This window comes from Periplaneta americana, chromosome 2 (assembly GCF_040183065.1).
Source record: "Periplaneta americana isolate PAMFEO1 chromosome 2, P.americana_PAMFEO1_priV1, whole genome shotgun sequence".
In the NCBI taxonomy this organism is placed as follows: domain Eukaryota; kingdom Metazoa; phylum Arthropoda; class Insecta; order Blattodea; family Blattidae; genus Periplaneta; species Periplaneta americana.
The window spans coordinates 144,001,332-144,014,608 of record NC_091118.1 but is presented as its reverse complement, the minus strand read 5'-3'; the positions used below and the strand labels follow the sequence as shown (position 1 = coordinate 144,014,608).

Genomic DNA, 13,277 nt, shown 5'->3' with positions numbered 1-13,277 from the left:
GTTCGAACATGAGAGAGATAAGCAAGACATTAAAAACTTCGTCTTATTTCATAAAAGAAACTAATCGTAAGATCTGTGCTAAAATCCTGGAGTGGTCAAAACATAAAGGTATAAGAGTGGAGCAGAGTGAATATTTTTGTAACAATGTGGTACAAACATGACGGATCTTCTGCAGAGCAAAGATAGGCGAATATCGAACTTCGGCATACTCGACAAACTTGAACCGAACATAGCGCCTGTAATGCACGACGCTATTTCTTATTACCATCTGGTGAACAACTACTTTGTAAATCTAATACTGTATCTCGTATGTGGCACATAATATTAAACCCACATTGTTTTCAAGAAAATTGTTCATTTCTATTGTAATGGGAGCTAGGAAGTTCGTATCGTAATTCCGATGTTGAATTTGGACTATAACGCAACCGAATGCATAGCAGCACGAGACGTCAACATTTAATGAAGAATAATCCGGGAAAAACTAAACGTGTTGCACACTCCTGTTTGCATAATTATTTAATAACAGATGTAAATATAAATGTATTTATTTTTTCTAATAATTGTAACATAAAATATAAACAGGTAAAACTTTAGCTCACCTCTGAAAGAGTAGTACAGCTCATGCATTTTGTCAAGACACTCCCCCACTATTCGTACAGAGCTGCGCACGAGATCGGATGAGTCTACTTACGAATTATAGGGGATTGGGTTAGCCTTTGCCTTGAACTCGGTAGACACACGCCCGACCTTCCCTTATACTCCTACCCCCTCTACAGAAACGTTGTTCCCGTACTGCATATTGCGAGTGTCTTGACAAAATGCATGAGCTGTACCTTTTTGGAATCATGCATAATATTAACATTGCGTAAATAATACAATAATAACAGAATAGTTCACTTTGTTCAAAACCTAAAATATTAATATAAATTAACAATATTCTTCAAATTATTCATGACCGAGACGTAGATGAGAGGATAATATTAAAATGGATTTGAGGGAGGTGGGATATGATGCTAGGGACTAAATTAATGTTGCTCAGGATAGGGACCTATGGCGTAATTATGTGAGGGCGGCAATGAACCTCCGGGTTCCTTAAAAGCCATAAATAAGTAAGTACTATTCATGACTGTACATAGCTTCACAGAATGATACTATGCGTTATTTGAACTGCGTATCGTCTGTAACGAACGGGAGCAGGACGAGGCGCGGGTGACATCTAGGCCTATACTCCTCGCTGTACTCAACTGAAATCTACTGTTTTGGTACGAACTTCCTACCTATGGCTGTAAACTCAAGCAAAGTGTTATAATTTTAAAAGTCTACATTAATTTAATACCCCCGGAATAAGGATGTAAAATGTTTCACTATTTGAGTTATACCCTCATTCTGGGGGATTTTAATTTAATTCAAATAAATAAGCGTGAAGTAAGTCGTTTAGAAGATTGAACAAGAAGTGGCATAAGTGCTGCAGATTTAGTTGGGATACAGTTTCGCGAATCAGTGTCGATTTTAATTAGTGTGTGTGGAATGCATAAAATAGCATATCTTTATTTATGGTTATTAATAGGCCTAGTGGATATTTTTCTCAGAAAATTATAATCGTATTTGATTGCTGTAAAATAGAGAGCATGTAAAGGATTAGGTACGTAACACGATATGCTATTTATATTCAATAAAATATTTAAATACGTAACAAAAAAATTTTAGAATACGAACGCATTTGAAGTTTCACATGGTACGTACATTTAGTGTCCTGCTTACTCTTCTGAAAGCCTCCAGAGTTCGATTCCATGCCTTGGCGAGACTTTCCTAAAAGAAATAAGTCGAATCGCAGCCCATTATTTGTTAGATTGTTAACTGTTCTTGATTAAAGATTTAAGATCGGATTTCTTACCTTGAAAATTAATGATTATGAATATGAAATTTATTTTGTTATATATTGAATTTGGTGTTTTATAACTATGCGAAGGGGAAACAGAGTAATTTTAGTTTATGCAATTAGAATAACGGTACAAATCACATAGAAAATTTGTAGGTATAAAAATGAGTTAGATCAATGTTCTTACAAATGCTTGCAAGTTAAAATGATAGAGAAATGAAGAACAAAAACCACATAAAAATTATGACCAATTTTGGTAAAAAGTTAAGAAATTAGTTTGATATTAGGAATGTATAGATATAAAATAACAAGAATGAGGTAGGCGTTAGTAGTATTGAAAATAAATTACTTAAATTTCAATTCATATGAATTGTGGAACTTAATTGTATATGTTGCAATTATATTAACAATAATATTAATTTACATTAAAATCAATGTGAAATTAAGAATAACGTTACATTATTTGGTTAGTTTTATGTTAGATAATTAGTTAATGAACATAAGTTTATAAGTTAGTCGTTGTTTAGCTGCTTAATTGCATTATCGTAAGAAACGAACAACCCCATAATATTGGGTCGCACGACACACGAAAAAAAATATTCGTATCATTTCTGGGAATCGAACCCACAACACTGGCTTCATGAAGAGTGAAGATGCATATGCTTTGACCAGAGTAATGCACAGCTCAGCACTGCCAGTTTGCACACGTAAGCAGCCCAGCCCACCAAAGACTAAACACTGCTTGACGCGGCCGCTTTCTAACCCATCGCACTGGGTTTCGTAGCCCACCGCACTGCTCTGCACTGCACTGGCATCAACCCACCAGTTGGTTGCATTCTACTGCTTTTCCGCTTGCGCGCATTAGTTATGCTTTAGCTAGGCGTGTGGCATGAGCATACAGTTCCCCGCATATTGAACAACATACAAAATTAAATTATTTTTCTCTGCTGTTGAACACATATTTAAAAACTGTCCCAATGTACTTTTTTAATTTCCATCCGACTCTGTTGTTTTAAACTCTCTAGCAGCTATTTTATCCTTCACTACTTTTCTCTAGAGAGACTGTATTTTAGAATGTGTGCTTCAACGGCCGGTGTCTGTGATTAATGTTTTCTGGGCTGAGATGCCGTGGTCTACCATTGTATCAGTCTACCAGTAGACCACGGCAACTCAGCTCGGAAAACATTCATCACAGAGATTGTATTTTCTTTGCGATGCACCACTATTTGGACTCATCTTGAAAAACAAAAAATAAAAACTAAAACAAAAACGTTTGAAACAGTAATTGATCGTTGATCGAACCGCACACGCAAGCGCAAGCCCACGCAAATTCATTTAATAAGTAACTGATAGAAGAGGAGATTCCTTGATACCAGCCCACCGCAGAGAACCGCTACGAAAGCAGTCCGACCCGGCCAGTGCGATGACGTCACGAGCTTGTTTCGTGCGAGACTATGAAGCCCAGTGCGGTGGAGTGCTGAAGCAGCCCATGGGTGGGCCATTGTGCAGGTCTCTGGCTTTGACTCTTCTGCATAACAACATGGCCGGCCTAAGTAAATTTATATTATTTCAAAAGATTAATGTAATATCGTTAGAATGAATTTCAGTCGTGTTATAAAGAAATTATAAACTTTTTATTCATAAATTTGGTATAAAGCATTTGCGTGACATGCAATTAAGCAACAATGCGATTAACAATTTATTAAATATAATGTTAAGAGTGGGTTATTTTGTTAGTTTTGCAACATCTGAATATTTGTAATAAAATGCTATTTATGCTAATTAAAGTTAGTAATTTATTACCTATTAGATTACCTAAATATATAGATTTAAAGCACAGATATTTTACCCTGGATAAAATAGGAATAATCATTACGTTCCTTTAATATTTTAAACTAATTATTACGTTCCGTTAATATTGCTCTGTTTTTCTCGACTCTACATGTCAGGCATGCATTGGAAAAGTTACATTTGGATATCTCTTTTCGATATACGTAAGTCGCACGGAGATGGAATTCCATTATAAGAAAAGATAGGAAATCGTGTTGAAAATCGATAAATATTCACGCAATTTTATAACTTTCTGTTAGACTTCTTGTGTCGCGATCTAACCATTTGAATATTCTTAAGTTCAAACCGAAACTTCTAACGCTACTGAATATATTTTTTTGGCATCTCTATGGAGGAATCTATGGGTTATACAGTATTAAATTACAGAATTATGTTGTTAATTTTATCACAATTCGTTGTTGCATGAAGTATTTAAACATTATTTTGTTATGGTTACCATACATCCTCATTTTTTAAAAGTTCTCATTTTGAATGTCTACTGAACCATTCGACGTGAGTTTTAAGAATATGCTCGTTCGTTAAAAAATAACAAACACTTTTACATTATTATACAGATACATTAAAATCTGATAGTAATCCGATTTACAATTCAGGTTTTACATATAGCCCCATTTTTAAATGCCAGATTTTACATATTACCCACGTTTAAATGTCTAATTTCGTTTTCAAATTAAAACTTTCCTACGATACTGCAATGTGAGTTATATCTTGGGAAGGGTTTTTTCCTTTATAAAAGCTACATTATTTCTTCAAATTTCACATACATTTTTACGAGAAATATGTTACTTATTGTTTTGAAAGTTTCCACAATAATACAGTACCTATGTACTAACTGATGCTCAGCAAGAAGTTGTTCATAGGTGTCGGTAGATGGCAGTAGTAGTTTTAATTACAAACCTAGAACAGTTATGTGTACTATTTCAACATGCTTATCTAAATTGGCAACTCTGAATTCAGTAAAATAAATTTCCAATAGTGGCGGCCGTTTCCTGTAATGACGAAAAAAACACTAGGTCTATCGTGCAAAAATATATATTAATTTTGAAAATTAATAGTTTAACACAGACATTTAAGTATGTTGCTGAAGTATATATATTCTATTATCTCGTTCCTGAAGTTTAAGTTACTTGATCTAATATTTTCTGACATATTTTCACCAAATTTATTTGTTATATATGTTTAAAATTTGAATTTACCCTAATTTCTTCCATCCACACTCCGGAACTACGCAACATAACTCTAACTATATTTTTGCTACTTTCTTTAAATGTGTGTCCCAGATTTGGTAACAATACACAAAGATTTAAATTAAATAGAAACAAATTGAGAAAATATTGTAGAGCATTTTCTTAACATTCAATTATGCTAATAAATCAGACATTTAAATTGCGAGGGCTTCTGTAATTATTTATAAAAAAATATGAACTGTTAAAAATCTACATAAACACAGAAATTAGGAGGATAAATTTTAAATTGAAATTGTGTTAAGGTAAATTTGAAGAGGTTTAGAAGGATTGGAATAATTGAAAGAGAAACTAATTAGTGGAGAAAGTTATTTGATTTATTGGTTCAGTAAGCTAATTATTATTACACTGATATAAATAATTTATCTTTAAATAAACTTTGTGGACAGTCTTCTGTTTGCTTTCTTGTAAACAATCCGGACGAGTAAAGATGTATTATATTTTTAGCAAGGAACGACTTCATTTTGATGAACAAAGGTTACTCAAATTAAGAAATTAATTTCTTAAATATAATGAAAATTACAATTAAAATTATTGAGCATTATGAAACACGAATCAAAGGAACTAATAATTTAGGTTTCGAAAAAACGAAACTGTAGCGGATTGAGAAATTGCAGTCCTGAGGCATGAACCAAAATATTCCTCCCATGCATCAAAAGCAGAAATTAAGATCTACTTTCCGTGAGAAGAGATAAACTACAAAGCAATATTAGAACTGATCGCAGAGATGATTTTGAATGAATATCTGACCTTATTCAGTATCTTAAGGACGTCATCTTCCCGCGACGAGTTGTCCACTATGGTGCTGTCAAACATGATCACATTGTTGCCATAGTTTGTCAACGATATCGAGGGACGTTTCGTCGGATTCCAATTTGGATTCTCTTCTGGAGTCCTCGCAGCTTCCCCGGCTTCTTCGTGAAGTGGGAGGAGGAGTTGGTGGGACCGGCCGTCGAGCATTGAAGACATAATGAGGCTGCCCCTCCGTGAGATTACGACATGGTCCTCACATTCCGTATCGTCCGACGCCAGCTGAACGCCACCACAAACCAAAACAGAGCGTCAACAGTTCATTGAATCGAATCAAATGAACGAATTTGGGGAAAGAAGAATTTTCGCGTGTAGTTCCCGCAACCGTTTTTGACAGACAGCATATGTTAATAGAAGCTTGAAAAGCGAGTCCCTTGTAAGTTACAAGCAGTGCAACAGCAGACCATATTATAAGTAGTGCAGAAATAAAATTGCTTAAAACTAATTGAATCACATCACATAACAGACACAGTCTATTAAGCATTTTGCGAAATTTTCCAGGGTTCCAAAGGATAAATCCTGTTGTGTATGGTTTAATACTTTAGCGGAGAAAAGTGTGGTGCAGGAATTTCAGATTTTTACTTTCTCGTATATGAAGCACAAAGAGAAAGCTGTGTGATACCGCAAGAATTCAATACACGTCATTCCTGATACCGAAAAGTGGTTTTCGGCATGTCATCTCTGTGTTCAGAAATTTATGCTATCGATAAATGGATTTTGTTAACATTTATTATTTAAAATCAGTTTATTCGGAAAAACTAAATAGGCCTATAACAATTTCAATACAAAATTGAAGGAAATTTATTTGAAAAATTAAAAGAAAAACATTTTTGAATAATTTCAAGGAAAAATTGTTACGGGGCCGGGTATCGCTGAACGCACCAACTCTCTACCTACTGAGCTACCCAGGAACTTCACCGGACACCGTCTCAATTTTTCCTTTTATGTCCACATACCTCGAGTGGGCTGACAAGACGCCAGAAACCCACATCGAATGCACACAAACTCTGTGTGACTTAAAATTGTGGTTCTCTGTTAAAAACCTACAGTAACGTATATATTATGCAAATCTAGCTTTCAGGTAAAGCTCCCTGTGAAGCAGACTTGAATAATTTCAAGGGAAAAATTGTTCCGGGGGCGGGTATCGATCCCGGAATAAAACCATTTTTATTTACTCGAAACTGATTGCAACGATTTTGACATATGACTACGTCTATGAATTCGAGTCAATATAGGGGCAGATCTTCGGGCTACGCAATAAACACAAAATGTGATATAACGGAAACCGCTATATTTTTTAAAGTAATATGCTCACAATTTTATTATAATGCTGTATTATTATTATTATTATTATTATTATTATTATTATTATTATTATTATTATTATTATTATTAGCCTATAGAACGAGGAGTCATGTAGAAATAATGCACAAGAAAGTCGCGCGCATTTCCCCCTCCCCAAACAAAATGCAAATTTATTTTACTCAACGCGAAATTCATTTTATGTATTTTTTTCCAGGGAGAAATTAATATACATTTTTAAGATGTCTTCCTTTACCGCTTAATGAACTTAACAAGAAATGGCTAAAATCTCGACAGGAGGCAAGATTAGGTAAAAAATCGAACAAGCCCAAATTCCCTAGCATGAGCCAGTTAAACGCTTTCAACAGTGCAAGAAAGAAGTCGCGGCTCGCGCCGTCGAAAAATCTTCGGACTCAACTATCGAACTTCTGGCTGGGCAGTCCGAAATCGCGATTCGCTTTTGTTCAAAAGAAATGTTCTTATTTATCATCGAACACAATGAAGTAGTCCTATACAAAATCCTGCGACTTAATCAGACTTGAGTCATTATTTTTTTTCTTTCGTGATTTACTGTTTTTTCATTGTTCTATATACACTTCTAATACTTTGTAATCACTGATTAACTTTATAAGTGTTTACTATGTTAATATGAGGAAATTACCTCGAAGTGATGTTCTTCATTGTGCAAAGCCTAGAGAAGAACATCAGTTCGAAACTAGTCAGTCAGGTTATTTCTTCATATTAATACAGTAAAGAGTTATAAAGTTAATCAGTGATTACAGTTCTTGTTAACTACATTATAATTTGTATATAATGTTATGTATAACAATTATTTTAATACGTCATTTTAGGCTTTCACGGTGACTGTGATGAGAATTAGGCTTTTGGGTATTTCACAGTGTCCTGATACTTGACGGTGGAATACATAAAAGCCTAATAAATTATGAACTATTTAATTTGAATGTTTTGCGAAATGGACACATCCTTAATCATTACGGAAATAGAACAAAACATATTTTTAAAAAATGCACCATGTGCGTAAAACAATGACAAAAACTGCACAGCTTTGAAACCAATCAACATACTTTTATCCTATTTGCTTCTGGGAATACAGTTACATAGTTTTCACATGCGCTTCTCTTGTTGCTCTGATGATGTCTAGTCGATAATCAATTTTGATTCAATTTCTTTAAATTATACCTCATGTGATTGTTGATATGACTCTTTTCACGTAAACCTGAACATTTCTTACAGACATTCTGTAGATCTTGTCCTTTACCTAACCCCACCTAAAGATATCATAGGAGTTATTGTGAACGGGGGCCAAGAAATGTCGCTTCATCAAGAAATGCACTCTTTGCAAGAAATTTTCTTGTGCTATTCTGTTCAAAATAACCACGAAAAAATTCGTTCTTTTTTCTTGTCTCGTAATTTTATGCCAGCAGATTTAGCACTTTGTATGGATAGAATTTAAAACGCTTCGGAAAGGCTTTGTGGATGGTTGATGTTGGAATTTGCAAATCTCGTGATGCACGTCGAATCGACGTTCTGAGACGCACTGTTCAATTTGAGTTTCAGGTACACTTGGTCTTCTTGAGAGAGAGAGATGTCTTTCCTATGTGGCAGTTTCCACAAACCAACCGTACCATAGTTTAATATCACGTCTAGAAAATGCATGTCGTGCTTGGCATACTCTCCTCAAGTTTCGTTGCACCTGTGTTGTAGAATTTGATTTAGCTATTCTCTACGAGTCTTTTGATCCGAATACATGTGATATTTTAAACTTCTTTTCACATCGAAAAGTTACATTTGATCAGATCATATTTCTGCATATTTAAAGGACAAAACTAAAATTATTTCAATCATATATTATCATAATACACTGCTCTCACAAATTGACTGAGCATACTGGGAATTAATTTAGTAGTTTTTCCAAAATATGCTATGAAATGTTTTCCACGATAAGGAAGCAAAAACGTGCAAAATTGTATGAAACTTTTTTGTTTGATATATCTCAGAGAATAATCCTTTGAAATTAATTAAATTATTTACAGTTCACCCTGTATGCACGTAGTTCATACCTTCCCATTTCATTTTAATCGACTGTTTGGTTTGGTTGAACAATTCCGTTACGTGTTTCATGAAGTCCCATTGCAAGTAACACAGATTACAGGAATTAATATTCGCTTTTGGCATTGTCTACAAAGAAAATGCCGACTACACACTCAGTTTCACCTCTTAGACACAAACGTAGTTGTACGTGAAGACAATACAATGTGGTAGATGCTCTGCATATCAAATTTGTTCCAGACAATGACATTTCAACATAGGTCATTAACATCATTTGTAGTGTCTGTTGCTACTGAATTCGAGGAATACGGGTCGAAATACTACATTGTTTGTTCAGTAATTACTTAGGGCTATTACTAATTCTAGGACTATTCATTCATAGTTTTTTTGCCCAATGGCAGGTCTTTCACTGCAAACCCAGCATTCTCTAATCTTTCCTATTTTCTGTGTTCCTCTTTGCCTCCACATATGATCCATTAGTCTTAATGTTTTCTATCACCTGACATCATCTTCTGCCCCGAACTCTTCTCCCGTTCACCATTCCTTCCAGTGCATACTGTACTTCAGTAGGCAGTTGCTTCTCAGCCAGTGACCCAACCAATACCTTTTTCTTTTCCTGATCAGTTTCAGCATCATTCTTTTTTCACCCACTCTTTCCAACACTAATTCATTTCTTATTCTATCTGTCCATTTCACATTTTCCATTCTTTTCCATATCCACATTTCAAATGCTTCTAGTCGCTTCTCTTCACTTCATCATAATTTCAATGTTTCTGCCCCCATACAATACCACATTCCACACAAAGCACTTAACTAGTATCTTTCTTAGTTCTAAGCCATATCCACCATTCGTCACACCAAGCATTCCTCTCCAGCCATGAAAAATATATAGGCCTACCACACTCTGGTGGTGGTCTGCCATACCTCACAGGTCTACACGAGTCATGAAGTCAGGAAGGATGGGTAAAATCCTGGGAGAGTGCGGTGTTTCTTATCCTGTTCTAGGAAAAGTCTAGAATCCAACAATACTACCATCTAGCAATCTTTGGACAATCGCAAGTGACACTCACTACGGCGGTTGATCGATTTAACGTCACACAAACACAAATTATGTCCTATTTTAAGAGACGAAGATGGTAATGAAAGGGCAATTGTGGAGCGATTTGGTGGAATGATGAGGGGAAAACTGGAGAACCCCGGGAAAACCCTTGTAGATTACAAACTTGGCTTTGTCCACCGCATATATGACTCCGCTATAGCCGAAATTTGAACGCGGGTTCCCGGCCTTCTTAAGTCAGCGCTCTTCTGAGCTACTAAGGTGTCCCAAAGGATCTCAGATACGCATGGACAAAGCCACTCGTGTATGGCCGAAAAGTATAAAGACTTTCGGCCTGAAGATAACTTTACAGAGTTCAGCGGCTGCTTGAATTTTTGCGTTGTAGCGCTCTGCAAATTAAGCGGGAAAGAAAGTAAAAACAGAAACAAACTATACTGCGAGCCTGTGGTCGATTATTTCGTCATTGTTTCGTTTTAATGAGTTCTCTGTAGCGAAATAAGGACAAACTGTAAGAGTAGGTCTACAGATTTGAGATCCTGTTTAATTGTGAACAAATGGACGCGGAGCCAATAATATTTCTCGAGTGATCGAATTTCTCCAAGGGAAATAATTGATCCCAACAATCTCTGATGACTTCTTGGTGAACTAGGATGTATATATGCTTATATGGACAATCATCCAATCAGACATGTCTCCAGGATGTAAGTTTATACAAAATATTCGATAAGTCTTTGCGTGTATGGGTCCTTAATAGTATAGGGCTCGGGCGTGGGTGAGTCCTGCTTGAGCTGATTACCTAGTTGGGTTTTCTCTGAGGTTTTCTCCAACCGTAAGGCGAATGTCATGTAATCTATGGCGAATTCTCGGTCTCATCTCGCCAAATACTATCTCGCTTTCACCAATCTCATCGATGCTAAATATCCTAGTAGTTGATATAGCGTCGTTAAATAACCAAGTAAAAAATAGTAAGTAATAAGTATATAAAGGCCGAAAACTTGTAGCGTCACAAAAGTGAATATCTTTACTATATTATTTAACTACACTGTATCAATTACGCACTTACCGCCGACGGAGTAGCTAATGAATGTTTTGGCGAAATGAATCCGAGTAAAAGCTCGTGCGGAACCTGGTGAAGCTTGGAGGGAGAGAGCAGTAGTGTAGTGTGGGGTCGGCTACCGGCCGATGTTATAGTGACGAGATGCAAGCGAGACTGAACAAGCGTTACCCCCTCCACTCCTAACCGCCCGTAGAAACTGGTTTCGCCATTAAGGTCAAGCTTCACCATGTTCCGTTCGAGCTATATTCACCATGACATTTGCCTTTTAGTAAAAAAAAAACTTAGGAAAAAACTAAATTAGTCAATCAGCACAGAGTTCAAACTCACGCCTGAGCGTTAACGACTAGTCAGAGCCGGTAACGGAAGATTTAGCTCTTGAGTTAAGACTTAATAATAATATAATTCACAAATTCGTTTCTAAGAAAAAGCAATGGTGGAAGGGAGAATTATCATCCGTAGCTGAAATAAAATGTGTATGAACAAAAAGCATATGTTGTTGCAGTGCCAGTGTTGTTCCTCTCTCCTAATCGCACCTTGTTTTAAAAGCACCCTGTTAGAGCATCACATTTTTGAACTTGTAATTTCACATTTTATAAGACAATAAAATACGTTTATGTTAAACCAATCAAACCCATCACATTACACTTCAGTACAGTTTGAAAGCTTCTTTATGTGAATTAAATACAACATTCATACTGTTCCTAAGTTTTTAAAGACACTATAAATATATTTGAAGAGATACTAGATACTACAGATACCCCTGTATATAATATATTGCTGGCAACTGCCTCCTTTTCAAAAAATATATGAAGCAATCTATCAGCAAATAAACATCAAAATGGACAATTCAGACTTAAGGGTCCAAGATTCTATTTTAGGTTACCATCCCACAATACATTTTTATATTCTGTTCACCACAACGTGCAAATTAAATGAAAACTGAGATTTCATGATTAACAATACAATACATAAGATTAGATCAAAGACTCAGTAGTATACTTATTGCTTTTGATAGTAAAAGACATTTAAAATAAATTTCCTGTAGCTTTTGTCAAGAAAGATTTCTAATGGCAATTTACAAAATAAAGTAGATACATGATTTTTTTAGCACTGCCCCCACTATTCTTGGTCGTTGTTGCGAATTTCGTTTCACACTTTTGAATAACTCCAGTGAATAGGTGAGAATGTTTTCTCACGAAAAGAAGATAGACTTTATATCGTATTGCTATAAATTTTCATTTCAACTTTATTCTAATAATAATAATAATAATAATAATAATAATAATAATAATAATAATAAGTGATAATAACGATAATAATAACAGTAATAATGATCATAACAACAATAATACAAATGAGTAAAATAATAGCGTTGTAATTAATGATAATTCACAAATTTTAAGATAAACTGATTCTTATTTTTGTGGAAGATAACCACTTTTGTCTAGGATCTAATTCTAAGGTGATATATGTACTATACGGCTGAAAGCTAAGAACGTTTAAATTTTCAATGCCGCTTATGAAGTTAAATTTGTCATAAATAGCTGAAAATAAGATACAGTAATTTAGATACGACTGGAATTCAATTCCTGAGGGAGGATGAGTAATTATGAACTCTAGAGTTCGTAATGCCCCAGTCATGTCAATTTTAACATAGAAAGTGTTGGATGATTGTTTCAAAAATTTCTTTCAAAGTAAGAAATGTTACACTGCAATCAGTAATAATTTATATTTTTGAAGTAACTCGTTGTTTTAAACCTTTCTGTGAGTGCATTAACATTATCAACATTTATCTGTACAATATTTCCTGGGTTTAATATTTCATTTAAATCAACAAACAATGAATATGGATAATGTAACTCGTATTTTTCAATTGTCTCAATCACCACTTTATTGTCATGCTTAAATTATGGTTAATTAAATTAATTAATTTAATTTAATTTAATTTAATGGTTAATTAATTTACCTACCGACTTCTCAAAATTACTAGAAATTTTATATTCATTC

General features: G+C 34.8%; 1 protein-coding gene across 4 annotated transcripts in view; it reads right to left on the bottom strand.

The window, feature by feature from the left end:
- Positions 1-13,277, bottom strand: part of LOC138694635 (monocarboxylate transporter 9-like) — a 127,088-nt gene that overhangs the window by 13,166 nt on the left and 100,645 nt on the right. For 2 of the 4 annotated variants that reach the window (XM_069818557.1, XM_069818556.1), the window contains exons 7-8: positions 5,725-6,006; positions 1,744-1,809 (exon numbers count right to left, since the gene is read on the bottom strand). The exons of 1 other annotated variant lie outside the window; for it this stretch is intronic. In XM_069818557.1, the coding sequence (XP_069674658.1) occupies positions 1,744-1,809; positions 5,725-6,006 (348 nt within the window). The remainder of the gene's footprint in view (positions 1-1,743; positions 1,810-5,724; positions 6,007-13,277) is intronic. One more of the 4 variants, XM_069818558.1, reaches the window with a different exon arrangement.